This window comes from Heptranchias perlo, chromosome 1 (genome assembly GCF_035084215.1).
Source record: "Heptranchias perlo isolate sHepPer1 chromosome 1, sHepPer1.hap1, whole genome shotgun sequence".
Classification (NCBI taxonomy): domain Eukaryota; kingdom Metazoa; phylum Chordata; class Chondrichthyes; order Hexanchiformes; family Hexanchidae; genus Heptranchias; species Heptranchias perlo.
In genome coordinates, this window is record NC_090325.1 from 102435236 (window position 1) to 102460105 (window position 24870).

The 24870-nt window shown below is 45.0% G+C and overlaps 1 protein-coding gene across 3 annotated transcripts in view; it reads right to left on the reverse strand.

Annotated features, from left to right (window-relative positions):
• zcchc4 (zinc finger, CCHC domain containing 4) overlaps window positions 1-21389 on the reverse strand; it is an 85156-nt gene extending 63767 nt beyond the window's left edge. The window contains exons 1-5 of one of the 3 annotated variants that reach the window (XM_068001105.1): window positions 21083-21324; window positions 16963-17081; window positions 5748-5830; window positions 2714-2989; window positions 804-884 (exon numbers count right to left, since the gene is read on the reverse strand). In XM_068001105.1, coding sequence (XP_067857206.1) covers window positions 804-884; window positions 2714-2989; window positions 5748-5830; window positions 16963-17081; window positions 21083-21161 — 638 coding nt within the window. In that variant the 5' untranslated portion in view covers window positions 21162-21324. Of the gene's footprint in view, window positions 1-803; window positions 885-2713; window positions 2990-5747; window positions 5831-16962; window positions 17082-21082 lie in introns of all 3 variants that reach the window. The other 2 variants (XM_068001280.1, XM_068001198.1) reach the window with 2 other exon arrangements.
• Window positions 21390-24870: the final 3481 nt, after the last annotated feature.

A 24870-nucleotide genomic window follows, 5' to 3' on the forward strand; every position in this document is an offset into this window, starting at 1 on the left:
TCTGCTTCCTACATTTTGTCTCTTTAATAAATTCAGTATGATTTTTAAAAATTCTTGTAGCTTTAACATTTAGACATTGTATTTGAAATGTCGGAGACAAGAATAGTACCCAAGCAATCTTTACGTACTGAAGATAACAAAAGGCAAATCCTGAAATGTTTGCTTTTATACAATGAAACATGAATAAATAATTTTGGATTTTATACACTACTAACTGTAACCTCTGACAACCAACTCAAACTCTTTTTTCACAAATCCCTGCAGAATTTTCAAAGTATGCTCACAGGAGTTTGTTCCTTTTATTTGCAGCCAAAATGTACTGAATTGCAATATTGTATATTCAAACCTAAGAGGCTGATGTACAATGGGTTACCGTATTGCCCTTTCAACTCTGACCTGAGGTCAGATCCAGCCTAGACGCAGGATAAAAATCATCATCCTTCTCTCCTGTTTGTTAACATTTCCTGTATCAAATAATCTTGGGCATTCTCAACACAATTCCTAGTGGGTAGGGACCCTCAACATAAAACTACACTCAATTCAACAAAATTGTTAATTGCATTCTGAGGGTTGCCTGGTATGGAAAGCCAATCATTTCAGTTAAAGCACGTTGGGTTCAGCAAAAGGAACTTTACTTTGCATCTGCAAGTGCTACATCTGAACTGGGAGTGCTCGATGCACACAGTGGGTGACAACAGCAGAAAAAGTGTTGATTTCCCCAGCACAGACATACCTCAACTTGGTGAGCATACAAATTAACTCTAAACATTATAAAAAAAGGAAGTGAACGAAAATAACTTTACCTGAAATCAATATCCAGCAGCTGACTCTTTATAACCGGTTCCTTCTTTTCAGACTGTCTCACCCTTATCAGCTCATGGAGCCTGAAAGTTAATCCAAAGAATTACCATTAACTTTATAGAGCAAGAAGTATGTCATATAGTAACTAGTCCACCTGGTCTGACACTTTTCTCCATCAGTGGAATTAAGTCACCTAGTGAATTATAGCAGAACTGCTCAAACTAGTCACCAAGATGAAAAAGCCCAAATTTCAAAATTCTCTACTAGCCTAAGTTACAATGCACTATGTAAATGCACGGATCCAGTGTAACACAACACTACTGCAAGTATCATATCTACAGCAATTTTGATGGCATAAAGGAATTGCATCATGTCACACTGCCACATCAATAATTATGATAGCAATACTTTTCCTGTAAATGCTCTGTCATTTGACAAAACTACACATTTTATATATTCTAATAAAATAAAAATCAATGGCCTATCCTCAAACTTCTAAGCACCCTTCTTCCCTTTTCATATAAATCCACACAGCAAGGCTTTCTGGCCATAACAGCAGCAACAAGGGAACTTTGCTAATAGAAAACATGAAATTCAAAAGCAACAGCTTACTTAAATGAAAAGCAAAACACAAAATAGCCTTCCTCTGAGATTAAACTAATATAAAAACAACTGGAAGTGTATAAAAGGGTCTACTATACACCCAACTATTTACATTTACACATTTGTGATATCAGACATATGCTGAAGGAATTAAACTTCACATTAGAAATTTCACTGCAGTGTAAGGATAATTACATCTGGGAAAAATGAAAAGAATTTACACGTGCAAATTATTACGACAGAACAGAACTGTTGAAGTTAAAGACAAGGTATCATTTCAGGAATTGCTCGCTTCCTCTGGGTGAAGACTTCAAGTCTTCCCCTTATTCATGCCAGCATAACATATACATGCACACTATGCGTTCCAATTTTTTTTTTAAACCAGGTCTTCATGGTGGACAGTCTTAGCAAATCCAACACATTAGGGTTACCATTAAGTGTGTGAAATTTGCACATCAGGAACTGGTGGCGCAAGCACCCTTCTAACGCTAACGTGAAAGTAGCTTTGTGACACCAGGAGTCGATCCACCAATACTGCTGTGTCACTGCCATCACACCATGAGCTCGGGGTCTTTCACATTTAAATGGAAGGTTGTCACACCCGTTATTACACAATGGTAATCAGCAAAGACCCACATTTGCCAGCCATAAAATGAAGACCAGATCGAACACATCCTACAACTGTCAAGATGTGGAGATGCCGGTGATGGCTTCCTCCTTCCTCAGGTGAATTTTCCACACCATTCACCTGAGGAAGGAGGAAGCCTCCGAAAGCTTGTGGAATTTAAAATAAATTTGTTGGACTATAACTTGGTGTTGTAAAATTGTTTACAACTGTCAAGGAATTGAGGGGGGAAACAAGCCACAACGTGGTTAATATCTTTAAGAACTCCACATATACAGCAGCCATAGATTTAGAGTATCACTTAGGGTCCGCATCCTTCTTGTTCCTCTATAACCAGTCCAGGTAACAGGAACTGTTTTAGAGTAGGTGGGTTGGAGTTGCAATTTTAATTAAAAAATGGGTTCATAATGGCGAGACTCCCTCTTAAAAATTATTCTGCTAAAATCTTTACTGAAGTCCATTAGATTTGTGTGTCATTTATCTCTGGAATGCTGCACAGATGTGAAGTTTGTGGTTCTGTCTGAGCTAAGGTTACGAGTTCATAAAATCCAAAATATAAAGTCAGAAAGATATCAGGGAAATTGTCAGCACACTGATTGGGTTCAGCATGTTGTAGTGCAGGGAGCTAAAAGAACTGCAGCTAGAAAGACTTCATTAATACTGACGTTTGACGGATGAACATACCGTGGTGTTCCAATGCACAGCACTCTTCTAAATCCCAACAAAACAATTAAATCCAACAAGAATTGGCAAGTGCGGTCAGCAAACAGGTACTGAGCATTGGTCTTTTTGTTCTCGAGTGGGAGCAGCAAATGGCTGGGTCTTTTCAGCTGACGGAGAGAGACATCGCCCAGCTGGTGGTGGGACCTGTGCTGATCCCACTCCTCAGGAAGCAACAAAAGCTGACAGTCCGTACAGAACATTCTGTTTGCCAAGGGTAAAGACACAAACCGCTGATATCTGCAGGGAAAAAAATATATAAACAAGTCATGCAACTTAATTTCTTCAAAAAAAAGCTGGCATCTTTCCAATTGGAAGAAAGTAACAGTTAAAAAATCCTATCGGTAAGGATAGGATACCTTTCAGGTCCAAAAATAAAGATAACAATTTATTCACCGATTATGCATATAGAATCACTCTACACTTCCTGTTATGTCCTTTAGTTCTACTTTAAAATATTCATCATTCATAGTTCATTGAAATCAGATGTGTAAGGTCTTGAAGAAACTATATCTATTCTGAAATTTGCTAAAGACATACTGTACTCAAATTATTAACCTTTACTCTGCTAACTTAAAAACCCTATAGAGTTCACAGAAGATATGTTACTGCTGCTTTAGTGTATGATAGCACATCCCAGGAATAACATCATTGGAATTTTATTGCTGAGGAAAAGACCATTTGGCCCATCAAGTCACCACTGGTGCTTTTCTCCACGGGCCATCTAGGCTCATTCTCCTGCTGGTTCCCCATACTCTTTAATATCCCTCTTTTTCAAAGAACTATCTAATTCCCTTTTAAAAGAATTTATTGACTCTATTTCAACAATGGTTTGAGACACGAGTTCGTTATGCCACAGTTCTAAACTATTACAGTAAGCACCAGAACTTAATGGAGTCTGGATTGCACTTACTAGCAGCAATTTTATAATTTCATTAGGTCAGAAAACCATAGGCAGTGCATGCCTGAACTTCCAACTTGTGGTAGACAACACTCCCCACAATACCACGGACTTGTCAAATTCTCCCCACTGTGTAAACAAAATATCGTGCACAATATTTCAAATATTCCGCACACTATTTCAAATATTCCTATGGACATTAAAATACCTTTTAGTTGTTTAAAACCTCTGGAAAGAATTAGCTTAGGTACTCCATACTTTCAGAATCCAAGACAAGAGTTAAACCAGTTTTTGAACTTCTCACATGACGGGACACTGTAGCAGCTTCATGGCACATCCCATCCCACTTAACAGAATTTAAATAAATGGCAACATCTCGTCAGATAGATGAGCTAAATGTGGGTGAGCATTTTGGAAGTAGTGATCACAATATGATAAGGTTTAAGATTCAACTAGAAAGGGAAAATGTAAGTAAAAAAAAATCTAGAACATCAGATTGGATTAGAGCAGAATTTTAGAAAGATGTGGGGTGAACTAGCTAAGGTGAGGTAGGAGGAGAAATTGGTACACAGGACTGTAGAGAGACAGTGGGATGTTTCAAAAAAATAGATTACAAAAGATACAGAATGAGTATTCTCCATTACAAATCCACTGGGTGGCAGTGAAGAACAAATGTTGATTTAGAAAAGACTCTCTTAATGACGTCAGGAATGCTGCCTCCCTAAACCTATACCCATGCCAAAATGAAGAAAGGAGTCAGCTGCCAGACAGTAAACCATCCCTTAGGCACCCAATGCCATTCCATGCCCATTCCAAGTCAGCTCCCCCCTCTCATCTATCAATTTGCAGACCCATCCCCCCAATTTACTGCTACGTTTTATCCAATGAACCATCTAAGTTTTGAATCTTCACTGGATACACCTTCAGCCTCAGACAGCCTTTGCCGTTCATCTCCTCACTCCTTCGCTCCCCGCTCAGAGCAGTCACCAACTTCAAATGTACAACGGCCCAGTTTAGATGCCACATTTCCACCCAACAGGCCTGGTGCTTTCCGCTCGCTCTCTTTCACTCTCCGACACACTTAACCTAAGGACGCAATGCTTACCTCCTGCAGAGGTACTCCTCAGAACAGGAACCTCCCCCACCAAAAGCATTTTTTAGAGCAGTCCACCCCCTGCCAACTCATGCATTTTCTGGGCTCCCTTCCCTCCACCCCCACCCAAGGACTTTTCAGGACCTTCCCCACTCGTCCCCCTTTCAAGTCCTCTTTTGCATGTTCTCCTCCTCTCCCCCCTCATCTTTTCTTCCACCTTCTTGCTTCCCCCTCCCTTTCCATGTTCTATTCCCCACACCCCCCCCCACCCCGCACCTCATCCCTCCCATCCCTTCCCCAGTTCAGTTGGTGAAAGAATAGCAGCTGCACTTTCACTGTAGAAGGACAAACAGGGAAGGCTTACTGCCACTTGTGTCAATGTAACTGACTCAAAAATAACACAAAGGGGAGTTTACCAGCTGGGCTGAGGATGCACTAAATGTTTTGTTCCTTCAACTTTCTTTTTTAAATTTCCCCCTTTTTTTCCCACTTCAGCAACTTTTATGTTTTAAATTTCTCTACCTCAATTTGATAATCCCTCCTGATTCCCTCCTAAACTCACAATTTGAGCAAAGATGGGCCAAGATCAGGTTTGAATGAGGGTTAACTGCAAAGCTAACTCATCAGGATTTGCATTCACCTGGTTCTTGCACCCTAACTACATTAATTCAAGTAAAATGAAAACATCCAGCAAGGCACTTATTTTTTTCTGGGGGGAGGGGTCGGGGAAGAGGACAAGAGTCTGCTAGCCAGTAGAAAAAGTGACAGATATTATCCAATGTGAGGCAGCGTGCCTAATAAACAATGATCTGCCAACAACACTGTCACAATGTTTTGCTACCTATGTGCAATACTAATTTACCACCAATATAATAAATGCACAGAGTTTTGCCACATAGAATCCTTAAATTCCTACACTCGACAATTTTTATTGTTGGATACAGTATCGAGCCATCAAGCTTGTCTACCATGCAGCAATCTAATATAAGGTACTAGTTCATTACCTCTCCACATATTGCTTGTGAGTAAACGGTGGTTGTCGACTTCGATTAAAGTCTTCTCTTGCTAATTGCCGGGCCACTGACACCTGAAAATGACAGTGAGATGCATGTACTGGTTAATGTCACACTTAAAACAAAGCACGAACCAGTCTTAGCCAAGCTGAATGCCAACGGTAAATATACTGCTCTGACTCAAAGAATGGTGGGTGGCCAAGCAGACCTGGGAAGGAAGGAACGTACTTTATTTTTCGATATCAAATGTTATAAATATATAGCGCAGTCAGAGGCCATTGGAACAAGGACAGATGTTGCACCAAATTGATCCTGATAATTGATAGCAGCAAAAAGTCTCGAGAGAAAATCTCCTGCAATACCAGAGGCAAAAAGTGCATTTGTCCTGGTTTAATCCACACCCACCGCAACCCCAGCTCAGTGACTAATGGCTAACTATAAATAAACTTGTGTACAAGGAACAGAGTTCTGGTATTCTGTGTTGATTTGTTTACGACGGACACAAAAGGTTGAGGCTGCAGCATGTTCCAACTCTGGCACATGTGCTAACAACTCGTGTTGCTGCTTTTGTCATAATGTTAGGACTGACAGCCCAGCCATAACCCATTGATGTTGGAGAGGGTCGACACTAGCATATAGTAAACCATACTCATCAAACTGCTGGCTTTAGACTGTACTGAAACAATACAACACAACATTTCATGGTTTAATCAATTGATTAAGCATTCTTACATTAAATAATGAAGTTTGTACATGCCAGCAATAAAAACAGAAAAAGTTGGAAACACCCAGCAGGTCAGGCAGCATCTCTGGAGAAAGAAACAGAGTTAACATTTCAGGTCAATGACCTTCATCAGAATTAGTTATCATTTATATTATAAAAATGTTCTGATGAAAGGTCATCGAACTGAAATACTGGGGTCGATTTTAGCACCCGCGATGGGGTGCATTCCTGGCAGGGGGGGGCTCCGAAAATCGGGAATTCCCGGGGCGGGGCGGGAGCCCGGCTCCAACTCGCCCACTTCCGGGTTTCCCACTGACGCACTGACATGAGCGCGCAGCCCCCGCATGTGGGACCACATTGGGGGGGGGGGGTGGAGACCCTCACTCATTGCAGGAGGCCACTCTGTCACTTGGGACAAAGTTTGGCCTCCATCACCCTCCTCCTAACAACAAAATCCACCAACTTGCACACTTACCGGGATGTCCAGACACATTTACCTACCTTGCGGACCCCCTCAGATGTACATCTTCCGGATGGGCGAACAGCATCACCAGCCTCGCCGGCCACACCGTCCACCTCTGACACGTGGAGCTCCACAACACAGTGCTGTGACACATCCACCTGCACAGCAGGAGGGAGGGCAACCGCAGAGAGAGATGCTTCGCAGAGGGCACTACCCTCGCCAGAGGATCCACAGACCGAGGCTCAGCTTCCTGGACCTCTCTGAGCAGCAGTGCACACGGAGGCTCAGAGTCACTCGACATGTAGTCGTGGACATCTGCAGCCTCCTTCATGCCGAGCTGCTCCCAGTGGGCCCGAGCACCATCTTCTTACCTGTCGCTGTCAAAGTCACCACTGCCCTCAACAACTACTTCTCTGCATCCTTCCAGGGTGCCACCGGGGACATTGCCGACGTCTCTCAGTCGTCTGCACAAAAGAGCCCTGCAAATACACCTACACCCACTCTGCAGTGACACAATGGGTGGCATCAGTTGTGGGTCTTCATTGTGATCCTCAGGAAAGGGCATTATTGCACAAACCAGACAAGATTTGCAAAGACGTGGCAGTAGTGGTGCCAATATAATATGTGATGTGAGTTGGTCAGAAATTAAATATAAGTAAAAACCATGACGAACCCTCAAACACCCTTGTGCATCCCCTTCATGCTCACAACACGTTTGCCTTACGCTTCCTACTGCACATATGTGATGCATGCCCTGAGGCTGTAGCACAGGTAGTGGCAGGTTGAGTGAGGCTGACTGTGAAAGAGATGCATGAGAGGGTGAGTATGAGATAGAGCCATGAGATTATATGAGGATTGGGTTGAGTGGTAGTGGCGGGATGAGTACTGGCGAGGTGAGTAAGTGCAGGTAAGATGAGGATGAGGTTTGAGTGGGTGTGAGGGGTGATGTGACAGAGTAGTGTTGGCAGTGCAGAAGATGTGGGGTGGGGGCGGTGACGTGGCAGACGGAGTATAGGGGAATGAGTAAGTGTACTCACTTTGGCTGACCTACTTAGGTCATTGCAGCGCCTCCTGCACTGTATGCAGGTGGGCGATATGTTAGTGGTGCAGGTGACCTCCTCTGCCATCTCAAGCCAGGCCTTCCTGGTGGCAGAGGCAGGCCACTTCCTCCCGCCCGCCGGGGGGAAGATCTCTGTCCTCCCCCTCCTCCTCACCCCATCCAATGATACCTGGAGTAAGGCATCATTAAACCTGGGAGCAGCCTTCCCCCTGGGCTGCTCCATGCTGTAATTTTTCCTATTTCTTGCAGCATCAGTCAGTGGAGGACTGCCCCTTTAAATAGAGCTCCTTCAGCTGACAGACCTTACTGTGCATGCGCAGTCCGCCCGACGCGCAGCTCAGCAGCAGGGAACCCGGAACAACAGGTAAGTGGATCCAGTCAGCCTGCAATTGCGCGCGGGGCAGACTGATTTCACCGGGCGCGTTACCCACGTGCCCAATTGCCCCCCCCCCCCCCCGCTGCCCTGGTAATATCGGGCCCATTAACTCAGTTTCTCTCGCCACAGATGCTGCCTGACCTGCTGGGTGTTACCAGCATTTTCTGTTTTTATTTCAGATTTCCAGCATCTGCCGTATTTTGCTTTTATACAAGCCAGTGTTTGTAACAGGAACAGCCTATGCTTGGTGCCAATCTTCTATCAAAGTAAAGGCTCAAAGCAACATGATAAAGAAATAAAGTTTTTACCATTTAATTAATCTCTCTCAACTCACCAAGAATTTGTTAAAGGTGTCAGCCTTCGCTCAGTGGTAGCACTCTCGCTTCCGAGTCAGAAGGTTGTGGGTTCAAATCCCACACCAGAGACTTGAACACAAAACCCAGGCTCATACTCCAGTGCAGTACTGATGGAGTGCTGCACTGCCGTACTGCAGATGAGATATTAAACAGACAGCTCTCTCAGTTGGGGGTAAAGGACCCCATGGCATTATTCAAAGAAGAGCAGGGGAGTTCTCCTGGTGCTCTGGCCAACATTTATCCCTCAACCAACATCACTAAAACAGATTATCTGGTCATTTATCTCATTGCTGTTATTGATACCTTGCTGAGCACAAATTGGCGACCATATGTCCCTATATTACAACAGTGACAGTACTCCATACGGACTTCCTAAGGGAAAGTTACGAGGAGAGATTACACAAATTGGGGTTGTATTCTCTGGAGTTTCGAAGGTTAAGGGGTGATCTGTTCGAAGTTTATAAGATATTAAGGGGAACAGATAGGGTGAATAGAGAGAAACTATTTCCGATGGTTGGGGATTCTAGGAGTGGGGGCACAGTCTAAAAATTAGAGCCAGACCTTTCAGGAGTGAGATTAGAAAACATTTCTACACACAAAGGGTGGTAGAAGTTTGGAACTCTCTTCCGCAAACGGCAATTGATGCTAGCTCAATTGCTAAATTTAAATCTGAGATAGATATCTTTTTGGCAAGCAAGGGTATTAAGGGATATGGGCCAAAGGCGGGTATATGGAGTTAGATCACAGATCAGCCATGATCTTATCAAATGGCAGAGCAGGCACGAGGGGCTGAATGGCCTACTCCTGTTCCTATGTTCCTATGAAACAGCAGAGGCAGCTGAATGGATGGTCTCACTCTTAGTGATAAAGAAGTCCTTGACCTCCTCACATTTGTTGTTGGAGTTTAGGGTGGAGGGTGCAGGGGAGAGGAGTTTAAAGAAACAGTTGGTGGTGGACAAAAGAATCCTGGGGTTATCTTTGCTCTGCAGGATAATTTTGAAATAGTGGGTGGTTATGGCAAAGGAGAGTGAAGCCCAATAGCACTTGATCTGGTCCAGTCAGATTGGCAATGGATGGCTCAAGTTTGTGCCCTTGAACTTGAGGAAGCATAGATGGAAGCCATACCAGGGGAATCAACCTGACAGGAGAGTGTAAAGGTTTTGCTGGGGACAAGAGCATCAAAGGTGGACATGAGGGAGTGATTGAGCAAATCGACGGCTGCAGAAGTATTCAGATGAATGGAGGGCCAAAGGCTAGGTGGATGGGATTTAGAAAGGGTTCGGTTGAGAGGGTGGCCATGAATATGGGTAGGAATGTTTATCTAGAGAGAGGGGTTTAGGGAGGACAGGATGTCAGTGAATTCAGAAGATGGAGGGCTAGGAGAGCTGAGATGAAGATTTAAATCACTGAAAATGAGTCGCTCAGTGCGGAGCCTGAGTAGGAATATCTTGATGAGAAACTCAGGGTGGGGTGTTGGACAATGAGGACATTAAAGGAGGTGGGAGGGATGGAACAAGGTGAGGTGATCAAAAGAGAAGAAAGTACCATAGGAGTAGGGGGAGAATCCAAGGTGTGATTCGCTGATAAGGGCCACACTGCCGCGCGACAGTTTAGGCAGGGCAGGTGATGGAAAGCATAGCTAGGCAAGGATGCTTCAGTAAGAGACAAGGTGTCGCCATCAGTTAAAGCCATGATGTCAATGCGATAATCAACAATAAGGTCAGGGATGGCAAGGGCCTTGTTGGCGATGGAATGGACATTCTGGAAAGAAATGCAAAGATGGCTGCTGATTGTTGATCAGTTGAATCTGATTGGCAGAGTTCAGGTCAACAGCAGTGGGTGGGGTGAGCAGAACAGGAAGGAGGTAGGCGAGGTTAGCATCCAGCAGGCACTTTGGAAAGGAAGGTCAACAAGAGAGGAGGATGGGGAAATGTGGGTTTCTGCTCATAAGAATGCAGTGATGGATACCTCAATGGGTTCTTTGTAGAATGCCAAGAGTCACAGACGGTATCAGTAGACTTATCCAAGGGGGATTCAAGCTTGGAACGACAGCAGGAGATAGAAAGCAGAGGAGTAGTGACAAATTAGGATAGGAACTGGGGGGAGAAACTACCCCAAGAGGGGAGAAATGTAAAGTGGCATGACTGGGCAACAGAAAGGGGAGGAGAGCCCGATAGGGGCCAAGAGAGAAAAAGAGAGATAGAAGTAGTTGGGTTGGGTCCAGAACGGTAGCCAAAGTGCACATGTGAACGGACGTGTTTGTATTTTCTAACTTCTCAGCAGTACATATCACCCCGACTGAAAAAAAACAGATGAGCAATCTGGTCCTAAGGTACCAATAATTTGCATTTATATAATGCCTTTAACATAGGAAATATGTCAGGAAGCTTTACAAGGATGGGGGGGTGGGGGAACAAAAGAAAAAATATTTAAAAAGCGAGAGTGCTATCAACTGAGCCACAGCTGACACCCTAGGCTAATAAACAGTGAGGAGGATAATGATAGATTTCAAGAGGATATAGACAGGCTGGTGGCATGGGTGGACATGTGGCAGATGAAATTTGACACAGAAAAATGCAAAGTAATACATTTTGGTAGGAAGAACAAGGAGAGGCAATATAAACTAGAGGGCACAACTCTAAAAGGGGTACAGGAACAGAGAGATCTGGGGGTATGTGTGCACAAATTGTTGAAGGTGGCAGGGCAGTTTGAGAAAGCGGTTAAAAAAGCATATGGGATGCTGGGCTTTATAAATAGAGGCATAGAGTGCAAAAGTATGGAAGTCATGATGAACCTTTATAAAACACTGGTTCGGCCAAAACTGGAGTATTGTGTCCAATTCTGGGCACCGCACTTTAGGAAAGATGTGAAGGCCTTAGAGAGGGTGCAGAAGGGATTTACTAGAATGATTCCAGGGATGAGGGACTTTAGTTACATGGATAGACAGGAGAAACTGGGGTTGTTCTCCTTGGAACAGAGACAGTTGTGAGGAGATTTGATAGAAGTATTCAAAATCAGAGTAGATAGAGAGAAACTGTTCCCATTGGCGGAAGGGTCAAGAACCAGAGGACATAGATTTAAAGTGATTGGTAAAAGAACCAAAAGGTGACATGAGGAAAAACTTTTTTTTAACACAACGATTGGTTAGGATCTGGAATGCACTGCCCAAGGGGGTGGTGAAGGAAGATTCAATCATGGCCTTCAAAAGGGAATTGGCTAAGTACTTGAAGGGAAAAAATTTGCAGGGCTACGGGGAAAGGGCAGGGGAGTGGGACTAGCTGGATTGCTCTTGCATAGAGCCAGCGCAGACTCGATGGGCCAAATGGCCTCCTTCCGTGCTGTAACCGTTCTATGATGCTATGGGAGGGTGGGCTGAGGAGGCTGAAGACTCTGTCATCAATCGTGAGACAAAGAGGAGGAAGGTACACCAAAGGCCAAAAGGAGGACTGAATAGTGTAGGAAGGGATACAAGGCTGGAGGAGGTTGCAGAAATACAGTCGGGCAAGGCCATGAGAGATTTGAGGACAAGGATTTTAAACTTAATGGGCACGATTTTAAAAGGGCCGTGGCAGCAGGGGGGAGGGGGGTTGAATGGGCGCGTGGGTAACCCGAATAATAAAACCTTAACGCAACTTAATTGGTGGCATTAACCTAGTTTCCGGGTTTGCCGTCCGAAAGCTGCGCAGATGGCAGACTTCACACCCACATGACCTGCTGTCAGCTGGACCGTCGAGATTTAAAGGGCCATTGCTCCAATGGCTTTTGTGAAGCAAGGAACAAGGAGACAGAATGGAGCAGCAGAGGAGCAAGGTAGCTCCAAGATTCAGTTATGCCTCACTTGAGATGCTGGCCAGCATGAGGAGGAGGAGGGAACTATTTTACCCGGCCGACAGGAGGAAGCGCCCTGCCTCTGCCACCAAGAAGGCCTGGCTCGAGCTGGCAGAGGAGGTCACGAGCAGGTGCAACATCTCCTGCACTTGGGTCCAGTGCAGGAAGCATTTCAATGACCTAATTAGGTCAGCAAAGGTGAGTACACTTACTGATTCTCCTGCGTTACGTGTTCCACATCACCGCTCCCCCAATCCCCCAGCAACTCATTCTGCACTGGCAAGGCTACTCCAACACATCACTCCTCACACCCACTTAAGGCTCATCCTCAGCTGACCTTCACTTCCTGAGTACTTCCTCACCTCCCCATTTGTGACCCCACCACTACCACTCACCCTGATCCAACGTGATGTCTCTGATACTCACCCTGACGCACTTCTTTCATGGTCAGCCTCATACAAACAAATGAATTCATCCGCTGACCACTTCACCACCACTCACTCACATGTCTGTACTTTCTCCCCTTGTATAAGAGAGCGCAAAATGCACGCGAGAGGGTGAGGACTGGAGGGGGGGCCACGACAACTAGTGGTCCTCACAAAGGTGGAGGAGGAGGCCCTGGAGATCAGCAGCACCCTCGAGTGCCTGTCTGTTGGGGACGCCGAGACTGGCACCCCACAAATGTCTGGTGACACAACTTTAACATTCATCACACACAACTTGAATTGATGTTAAGAATGATTGGCACGTTGAACATCTCCGTACACTCATCGCAACATGACACATCTGTAATGCTGCATAATATTGCCTTCTGTTCTCTTCCAGGCCCTTCAACGATCGCAGTGACGGGAAAGGGCGATTCCTCAGAGGACCTGCCTGCCTGTGAGGGTGCACCGTCACATCATAGCGAGCCATCCACCAGTGCAGATACTCACACCTCGGTGGGTCCTAGTAGTCAGATAGTTGGGTTGGCATCTGGTAAGTCACCACACACGAGCAGACACTGGTGGCAGGGGCAGCTATGGAGAGTCCGCGTCGGTGGGCGCACTCCTCTCCAGGCTCTGCTCAGCTGGATGCAGATGCTAAACCCCGGGGGCCATCCTTTAAAAGGAGAATGATCGAGGGACAGGTGCCACGCACACTCGCCACAATAGCGGAGAGGATGGAGGAGTCCAACTCCTGCATTAGTGGAAAGGTGGCGCAGGTAAGCGCGGGAATGTCTGCGATGGAGAGAAGGCTAGCCTCCATTGAGCTTCAAGCACAGCTATCAAATGAGTCCATTCACGTAGAAGTAGTAGGAAGGGAAAGGCTAAGGTTTTGTGATCATGAAAGGCATGCACAAGTTGTTTGACAGACTGTCATGTTTTTTATTTATATTTGTTTTTTTGTTAAAGTCACATTAAATGTTTTCATTCTCACCGCTACTGCCATGTCTTACCCATTCTTGACTGCCTTTTGTGCTTCATCATGAATGGCGACACTTGATGCCACCAAGTGGGTGACTTTACAGTGGGTGAATGTGTAGTTGCAGGACTGTTTGGTGCGGGGGGGGGGGGGGGGGGGGGAATGGTGTTGGCGCTGCTCTTTCCAGGTGGTGTGAGGATTGCACTATTCTTACTTTGTGGTCTGCTTATGAAAAACGTTCAAATATTAGTGACTCCCTGGCCTCGCGAGCAGTCGGGTGAGCCGCTGCTCTGCCCAGGGGTTCCTCCTCCTCCTCCTCAATGTTCATGGCAGATGTGGATGCTGGATGAGGGCATGGGGCCTCATCAACCGGTACCACTCTCTGTTGTGCAGGGCACAACACACTACTGTAACGCGACCCACTCTCGCTGGTGCGTATTGAAGCGCTTCCCCAGAACGATGGAGGCATCGAAATCACATCTTCAGCAGTCATATTGCATGTTCAATTATAGACCTGGTGGCAACACGGCTGTCATTGTAGCGACTCTGTTCTTCGCTGATGGGGTTCCTCAGAGGCATCATGAGCCACGTGTACAGAGGGTATCCCTTGTCCCCAAGGAGCCAGCCCTTAAGGCTGTTTGGTGCGTGGAAGAGGGCCAGGATGTTGGATTCCCTCAGAAAGAATAAATCATGGCAACTGCCAGGGAATCTCACACACAAGTGAAGAAATCTTTTGCGGTGGTCACAAACGAGCTGTGCGTTGATGGAGTGAGATCCCTTTCTGTTGATGAACAGTCTTGGCTCACGTGGAGGTGCTCGGATTGCTATATGGGTGCAATCAATTGCACCCTGTACACATGAGAAGCCAGCCACAGAACGGAATCCCACTGCCCTCTCCATCCGGCTGAGGTCGTCCATGGGGAAGTTGACGTGCTGCGAGGCCCTGCGAAACAAACCGTCAGTGACCTGTCTTAAGCACTTGTGTGCAGATGACAGAGACCTCGGCGATGTCCCCGGTGGCACCCTGGAATTATCCGGAGGCGAAGAAGTTGAGGGCATCGGTCACTTTAACTGCAACGGTCAATGAGATGCCGCCAGGCCCAGCCGGGAGCAGCTCAGCACGAAGAAGGCTGCAGATGTCTGCGACCACCTGGCGACTCACTCTCAGCATCTGTACTCACTGCTCCTCAGAGAGGTCCAGGAAGCCCAGCCTCGGTCCATAGACCCGCACTTTCGTTTAAAATCGTGCCCAATGTGTTGGGGGACATGAAGTCAGTATAGGTCAGCAAGATGGGAATGATGGGCGAGTGGGACTTAGTGCGGGGCAGAACTCAGACAGTTTTGGAAAAGTTGGAGTTTATGGAAAATGGAAGGCTGCAAGGAGGACATTGAAGAAATTGAGCCTAGAGATGTTAACTGCACAGATTAGGGTTTCAGTGACAGTGGGAGTGAAGTAGAAGTGGAAGTGGGTGATATTGCAGGAGTGGATGCAAATGATTTTAGTGATGAACATGATGTGAGGTTTGAAGCTCAGCTGTGGGTTGAACAGGATTCTGAGAATTCACACAGTCCTGTACAACCTAATCAGGTGCCCAAGAGGGGGATAGAATCAATGGCAAAGGAACAGAGTTCATGGTGGGAGTGCAAAATTATGTCTTGGTCTTCCCTATATTCAGTTGGAGAAAATTTTGATTCATCCACAACTATTAGACAGGCAGTCTCATAGGGAATCATGGGATCAAGGGAAGTGGTGAAGAGGTAGAACTGGGCTTCCTCAACAACAACTACAACTTGCATTTATATAGCGCTTTTAACGTAGTAAAACTTCCCAAGGCCTTCACAGGAGCGATTATCAAACTAAATTTGACTCCGAGCCACATAAGGAGATATTAGGACAGGTGACCAAAAGCTTGGTCAAAGAGGTAGGTTTTAAGGAGCGTTTTAAAAGAGGAGAGAGATAGAAAGGCGGAGAGATTTAGGGAGGGAATTCCAGAGCCTAGGCAACTGAAGGCCCGTCGCCAATGGTGGAGCGATTAAAATCGGAGATGCGCAAGAGGCAAGAATTGGAGGAGCACAGAGATCTCGGAAGGTTTTAGGGCTGAAGGAGATTACAGAGATAGGGAGAGGCGAGGCCATGGAGGGATTTAAAAACAAGGATGAGAATTTTAAAATCGAGGCATTCCCAGACCGGGAGCCAATGTAGGTCAGTGAGCACAGGGTTGATGGGTGAACGGGACCTGGTGCGAGTTAGGATAAGGGCAGCAGAGTTTTGGATGAGCTCAATTTATGGAGGGTGCAACATGGGAGGCCAACCAGGAGAGTATTGGCATAGTCAAATCTAGAGTAACAAAGGCATAAATGAGGGTTTCAGCAGCAGCAAATGACCTGAGGAAGTGGTGGAGACACACGATGTTACAGAGGTGGAAGTAGGTGGTCTTGGTGACGGATCAGATATGTGGTCGGAAGCTCATCTCAGGGTCAAATAGGACGGCAAAGTTGCCAACGGTCTGGTTCAGCCTCAGACAGTGGCCAGGGAGAGGAATGGAGTTGGTGGCTGGGGAACAGAGTTTGCAGCGGGGACCAAAGACAGCGGCTTCGGTCTTCCCAATATTTAGTTGGAGGAAATTTTTGCTCATCCGGTATGGAAACCAATGCTGCTCTGTGACTAACCGGTAAGAAGTGCATAAGAACACCTTTAGTCATCTCCCTCCAATTTTCTGTCCCCTTCTGTGGGAAGTACCTGGTCTGCACTTAGTGCTTTCCCACAAGTGTACAGCGGAGATCAGCACATCACTGTATGTGGACTAGCAGGATTAACACTGCATTACATAGCACGTACTGCATCACTCAACTTTGTGTTCTCAAGATGGGGGACTTTTGGGTAAGGGAGAAAAAAGGCACTATATTTTACAGGGTTAGGGAAAATTAACTATTTCCACAGTAAATAGGGCAATGTTGTTCTAAAATCACAGAAAAGTTTATTATTCTTTCCTACCTTTTCATCTTCCCACTGGAAGAAATTACAGTCCTTTCGGTCTCTACAGGCTGCACAGGCATAAAACCGCCTGGCTTCTTGTTCTTTGCGGTTTACCTTTACAAACAACAAAGTTGGACCTAGAACAAAACAGAGAAAAAACCTACTAAGTGACAGTAAGGTTGATACTGTACTTCTCCCTTAGTAAAATGTGTTAATTAGAAAATTAAATCTGTAGCAGTTTGGTGGCATGTTAGCGAAACAATGCACCGTGTAATGGAATAGTTGGAGGAGAGCCTACACCATCGTTCTCACTAGAATAAATTTGATAAACTTGGGGAAGACTAGTGAGACATAGCATATTGTCACTGAGACAGGGAAAAAATTGGAAGTTAACTCAATTCAGTGCTTTCACACATTTTCTTTGTTACTTGAATACATATTGGGCTACACAAAATTCTGAGCTGTTGGGGAATCCATTACAGGGGCAAAACTCTGTCCAAAGAAAGAAGAACTTGCATTTATATAGTGCCTTATCAGATCCTCAGGATGATCTAAAAGTGCTTTATATCCAATGGATTACTTTTGAAGTCACTGTTGTTATGTAGGCAACACAGCACACAAACCCACTGGCATTTAGGGGGAAATAATATGTAGGAAACTGCAATATCCAGACATTAATATCTCAGCTCACAAGGTGTAAGAGTTGTCAAACTTTTTTTGTTTACTTGAATAGAATTTGCCATAACACAAAAGAAGCAACATTGCATAAATCACAGCTCAAGTGCTTTAGTTCTGGCAAATGCATTAGAACTTCATGGATGAACTAGAATTCACATCATCCACATATAAAATTTCAGCATGAAGGTGTACCAACAGGCTGCTTCCTCCAGAAAACCTATTACTTATCAGACTAAACCTTGTTCTAAAAGGGGTCAGCTGACCCCCTGTGACATTGCTTATTACAAGTTAGAGGATTATTTTATAACAATAATACACAATTGGTTCTGCAATTTATTTTATAGGTTAAATCGGACCAAGTAGTTTTAACCTATAGACACTGGTCTGATGATGTGTTATTTTCTGCCTTCTGAAGGAACAGGAGAACATGTATTCTCCAGTGAGCAGTATTTCACGATTAATTATTAAATCTTTGCATGCTAACCCATAAAAGGGTGCAGATTTCAGATCACAGAAGACTCAGGCTGCTTATGCAAACTCCCACTGAGAGATGAACACAAGATAAAACTGCTGGGGAAAAGCCTGCACTGTACAGCAACTGCAGCTGAAATAGTCTTTTCCATTGTGTCAGATAATTCCTGAGCTGTTCAGGACATGTAATTCACAACACAATTCACACCAAACTTTTAAAAAGGAATCATCAGCCTTCCAGGCTCTTCAATTTCTTGACAGACTTCAAAAACTCATTCCAGTAGATTTTCATTGCACCAGTGATGTATCGGTGAGACACACCAAGTCCAACACCCTTTTGTACCTCCAAGCAACTGACCAAAGGCAGTTTTAGTTTTGGTCTACAAAGTCATCCATCTTACCCTCCTGAATACAGGGAATATGGCTCGGGGAAGATGCAGGTGGGGCTGGTCAACCGTAAGAGGAGAAGGAAAAATAAAAGGAGCAACATCCTGAAATAAATAGTCTCAAATTTGTTACTTGCATTCATTTGTTTATGCTGTGTTCTGCTGTTTGGATGGGGACAATATAGTGACACGAACACTAATGGCATTGTGACAGGAATGGTTTATTTTTTTTGCATAAGTCCTACTCTGCTAGTAACATTGGGAGATTGTTGAGGATGGCCCAGGTTTATTACCCTTTCCACACCCTTTTTATTTTTGTATGTGCATTGTTACACGGTGGAGCAAATGAGGAAGACATCCTCAAAAATTATGATCCCCTCTCCACTCCAAATCCAAATCCAAGAATTGTCCCTGATGCCAATTTTTACACTGCTTTCCTGCATTACAGTTTCATAACACGTTAAAAAAAACAAAATCAGTCTTTAATGCTCAACTTTAACAAAAGAATGGGTCTGATTTCTTAGTTTACAGTTGGGTCTGATGTTCATGACTGAGACAGATGGCTAATCTCTACAGGAAATCTTCCCAGACTTCTTGTGCCTCAGTCACTTGCAGTGAGATGCCCCCGTCTCGGTTTTAAAATGCAGTAGCTCACTTATTTCTGTTCATCCTTCACATAAATGGCACTCCCAACATTTCTCTGATGATGCTGACAGCTCTGCCTTAAAGCACAAGCTGTCAGCCACACATTGACTACCTCCTGGAAGCGAGCCAAGCGGCTGCTTTCAAATTAAATAAAAAACAGAGAATGCCGGAAAGTCAGCAGGTCGGGCAGCATCTGTGGAGGGAAACGTATTGGTAACGTTCAAGGGCCATGACCTTTGGTCAGAACTGGAAGATGGTACACATGAACTCATTTGTAACAACTTCCAGTTCTGACCAAAGGTCATCCACCTGAAAGGTTAACCCCACATTTCTCTCTCACCACAGATATGAGAGTGACTGCCCTTGACATCAAGGCAGCATTTGACCAAGTGTGGCACCAAGGAGCCCTAGTAAAATTGAAGTCAATGGGAATCAGGGGGAAAACTCTCCAGTGGCTGGAGTCATACCTAGCACAAAGGAAGATAGTAGTGGTTGTTGGAGGCCAATCATCTCAGCCCCAGGGCATTGCTGCAGGAGTTCTTCAGGGCAGTGTCCGAGGCCCAACCATCTTCAGCTGCTTCATCAATGACCTTCCCTCCATCATAAGGTCAGAAATGGGGATGTTCGCTGATGATTGCACAGTGTTCAGTTCCATTCGCAACCCCTCAAATAATGAAATAGTCCGTGCCCGCATGCAGCAAGACCTGGACAACATCCAGGCTTGGGCTCATAAGTGGCAAGTAACATTCGTGCCAGACAAGTGCCAGGCAATGACTATCTCCAACAATGTGGAGATGCCGGTGATGGACTGGGGTTGACAATTGTAAACAATTTTACAACACCAAGTTATAGTCCAACTATTTTATTTGAAAATCACAAGCTTTCGGAGGCTTCCTCCTTCCTGAGGAAGGAGGAAGCCTCCGAAAGCTTGTGATTTTCAAATAAAATAGTTGGACTATAACTTGGTGTTGTAAAATTGTTTACAATTATCTCCAACAAGAGAGAGTCTAACCACCTCCCCTTGACATTCAACAGCATTACCATTGCCAAATCCCCCACCATCAACATCCTGGGGGTCACCATTGACCAGAAACTTAACTGGACCAGCTATATAAATACTGTGGCTACAAGAGCAGGTCAGAGGCTGGGTATTCTGCGGCGAGTGACTCACCTTCTGACTCCCCAAAGCCTTTCCACCATCTACAAGGCACAAGTCAGGAGTGTGATGGAATACTCTCCACTTGCCTGGATGAGTGCAGCTCCAACAACACTCAAGAAGTTCGACACCGTCCAGGACAAAGCAGCCCACTTGATTGGCACCCCATCCACCACCCTAAACATTCACTCCCTTCACCACTGGCGCACTGTGGCTGCAGTGTGTACCATCCACAGGATGCACTGCAGCAACTCGCCAAGGCTTCTTTGACAGCACCTCCCAAACCAACGACCTCTACCACCTAGAAGGACAAGAGCAGCAGGCACATGGGAACAACACCACCTGCACGTCCCCCTCCAAGTCACACACCATCCCGACTTGGAAATATATCACCGTTCCTTCATCGTCGCTGGGTCAAAATCCTGGAACTCCCTTCCTAACAGCACTGTGGGAGAACCGTCACCACACGGACTGCAGCGGTTCAATGAGGCGGCTCACCACCACCTTCTCGAGGCCAATTAGGGATGGGCAATAAATGCCTGCCTCGCCAGCCGCGCCCACATCCCACGAACGAATTTTAAAAATGCTGCCTGACTTGCTGAGTGTTTGCAGGAGTTTCTGTTTTTAATTCAGATTCCCAGCATCTGCAATTTTTTTGCTTTTTGCTTCCAGGTGAGCTTGTGTTTTTAAACAATAAAAGCTGCACCGCTTCCCCCGCCTGCTGTGTGCACGAAGCCAGCACTGGGCCGAGCTCTGGGGCTCCGCTGCACCGCCCGCCTTACCCGCCGCCCTCTGTCCTTACCATGTGGGCACATGGGGGCTTTGGACTCCGCATCCTGGTTGATGATCAGCTCGATTCCCGCAGCCTCCGACATTCCCATTCATTCATTCCGTCAGCACAACGCCCGGGGCCCGCCAACTGCCACAACAAAGGCACGTGACCCTCCGCCGACGTCACTCGCGCGACGACATCTTACCAAACCCCTCCCCCTCATTAACATAAAAAAACCGTTAAATGGAGAGTGGGTTCGAAATGAAAACTCTACCGAGAGAAAGCGCGCGCCCTGCCCAAAAAACAAAACACGCCACAACAGCGCGAGGTGCAGAAGTCGTGACGCCGTTTTCTGATCCGTCATCAGCGGCGTTTGGAGCGCGGGTGACGTTTGAACGGGCAGCTGAGATCACAATGGTTTCTGGGTGTTGATTCTCCGTTCTATTTTAATCCGCTCGCGAGCTGTGCTGCAGGGCCCCGCCTGTCCACGTGTTCCTTTATGCACAGACCTGACCTGTGTGACTCTTTGATTAAAGTATACATAGAAATCACAGCTCTGTATCTCTAAATATGTTTGTCTGTATCAATGATCATTAATGTCACTTTTCGCAAACATTTCCCCAATGTTGACTGTCATAGAATGCTTCTTTTAATAAACCAATTGTAAACAATTTTACAACACCAAGTTATAGTCCAGCAATTTTATTTTAAATTCACAAGCTTTCGGAGATTTTCTCCTTCCTCAGGCAAATGTTTTGCCTGACGAAGGAAAAAACATTTGCCTGAGGAAGGAGAAAATCTCCGAAAGCTTGTGAATTTAAAATAAAATTGCTGGACTATAACTTGGTGTTGTAAAATTGTTTACAATTGTCAACCCCAGTCCATCACCGGCATCTCCACATCTTTAATAAACCAGTTAGGAGACACTGGGTTGCCCCAGTGTCATCAACCCAAATTGTGCCCTCTTAATCAACTAATAAACACGCAAATCATACAAAAGAAAAGGGAAACTTGTCAAATTAAATAATAATATTAACTCGATGTTTAGCCTATCTGGGACTCTACTCATTGGAGTTCAGAAGAATGAGAGGCGATCTTATTGAAACATATAAGATTGTGAAGGGGCTTGATCGGGTGGATGCGGTAAGGATGTTCCCAAGGATGGGTGAAACTAGAACTAGGGGGCATAATCTTAGAATAAGGGGCTGCTCTTTCAAAACTGAGATGAGGAGAAACTTCTTCACTCAGAGAGTAGTGGGTCTGTGGAATTTGCTGCCCCAGGAAGCTGTGGAAGCTACATCATTAAATAAATTTAAAACAGAAATAGACAGTTTCCTAGAAGTAAAGGGAATTAGGGGTAACGGAGAGCGGGCAGGAAATTGGACATGAATTTAGATTTGAGGTTAGGATCAGATCAGCCACGGTCTTATTGAATGGCGGAGCAGGCTCGAGGGGCTGATTGGCCTACTCCTGCTCCTATTTCTTATGTTCTTAGTCTGTGCTAGTGTTAGCGAAGAGATAATGCTAAACCTATATAAATCATTGGCTACTCTGCAGTTAGAATATTGCATTCAGTTTTTGATTGCCTCATTTTAGGATGTCAAGGCCATGAAGAGGCTGCAAAAGAGATTCATTAAGCTGATACCAAAGATGAGGGCTGGTTTCATTAGAACAGATTAAGAAGAGAACCGATAGAGGTGTTCAAAATGATAAAAGAGTTTTGATAAAGTTAATAAGGAAAAACAATTTCCACTGGTCAATGTGTCGGTGACTATTTAAGAGTATCATCAAAATAATGAAGGGAGAGATTGGGAGAATTGTTTTTACACAGACTGATTTTAGTACATGGAATGCTCTACCAGAAACAATGGTGGAAGTAGAATGAATAATAGCTTTTCAAAGGGAAGTGGATAGATATTTGAAAAATACCAAGAATTTTAAGTTTTGGAGGTAGCACTTTGTATATGCACTGGGTTCCTTACACTACAAATCAATGCAACTGATACAAATTGGTCAAAAGCAAAATACTGCAGATGCTGGAAATCTGAAATAAAAACAGAATGATCACCTTTCATCAGAAGTGAAACGACCTGAAACGTTAACTCTGTTTCTTTCTCCACAGATGTTGCCTAACTTGCTGAGTATTCCCAGCATTTTCTGCTGATACAAGTTGGTATCATTTTGGATTCCCCATGCAATTTTTCAGTACAGGTCTTGATTTGCTGAGTACCTGCAAAAAACAGGTGCTTGAAGGTCTGCAAGCTGTTCATTGCAAAACGCTACCACTTAAAGCTAGGTTGCCATATTACTGAGACCTGCGTTGATTGCTGCATTTTGGCTTGAAGAAGTAAACTTTGTGCATTAGAGCTTCTCTTTTTTTTCTTGCCACCTGTTGTCATTTTTCTTCAATTCTGCACTTCTTCCACTGCCACCATTTCACCCCTGCTAACCATGGGCATTCCATTAGACTGGCAAAAGGCTTGTTTGGATTTAGAGGAGGAAGAAAAATTCCTGAAGAAGGAGGAGAGGCTGGTGCACTGGCACAGCAGGCATCTGGCACCCATTTGTAGGCAGCCCAGGAATTACATCATACAATCCAAACACAACTACTTGGGCATTGTCAGAAAAGACCTGCCTTCATTTCTACACTTCAGCAGACAGTTAGTCACTGAGTGTACCCGTATACTACATCTAGCAGTGGGACAGCCCTGCCTGCCACTGGGCTTTTCGCCAGTTGATTGGAACAATCCCAGACCCTAGTGAGCTGTTATATAAGATAGGGGATTGCTGAGCACAGCTCCCATTTATTTGCGCACCCTCGGTGAATGCCCTCAGGAGCAGTAGGCTGATCTGTTTTGAGACCCCTTATTCTATCCAGGACTATATCAGATCCACTTTGACACAATTTCAGAGTCAATTGTGCATTGCAATATTGGTAACTGAGCATCATCTATTGGAGGGAAGACTGATGCAAAGTAGCCATTTAAAACCTCTACCATATCGTGGGAGTTCTCCTGAATCTGCCTTCAGGAATCCTTCAACAACCCTGTGCAGTCCTTAATAGCCTCTGACTCCTAACATAGCGAAAAAGATGTTACTATTGCTACCACAGTTATCCACTATCATCTTCTCCAGTGACCTTTTGGCTGCTCTGTTAGCTTGTGTTGCCTTGCGCTGAGTTCGACGCTTACTCCTGTTCTCCTGGGAGCTATTTTCTTTTAGTCTTTTTGTTTAAGTCTCATTTGTCCTTGCACATGACCAGTTAGCCCTTTGGCTTTGGCCCTTCTTTTGCCTTTAGGGACATATGCGGCTTCCTTTTGCATTAGGATGGTTTCTCCTGCGTTGGTAATATCCGTCTAGTAGGGTTGCTCAATCGACCCGATTCAAATCTTCTGCCATTTTTGCAAATCTAGCCCTCCTGAAATTTAGAACCAGCATTAAATTCTCTTCAACTTTGGTTTGTCTGATCAAGTTGAATCTAATAATACTGTTGCCCAGATGTTCCCTACACGGAGGTCTGATACAGAATCAGGATCACTACGACAACCTAAATCAAGTAACCGATTACTCCTAGTTTCCTCACTAGCATGCTGTGTTAGGAAACAATCGTTTATGATACTTACAAATCTTTTAGCTGCCCTGTCCTCTCCTGCAGGAGGTTCATTCCGACAATCTCACTGAACCTGACAAACAGGCAGTTGCGCCCGTTGGCCTGATAGTGAGTAAAATCAGTCAGAAAGGGATCCTAGATTGAGATAAACGATAGATTCATCATTAGACTATTGAACGCCTAGGAAATTAAAGACCCCCATTACACA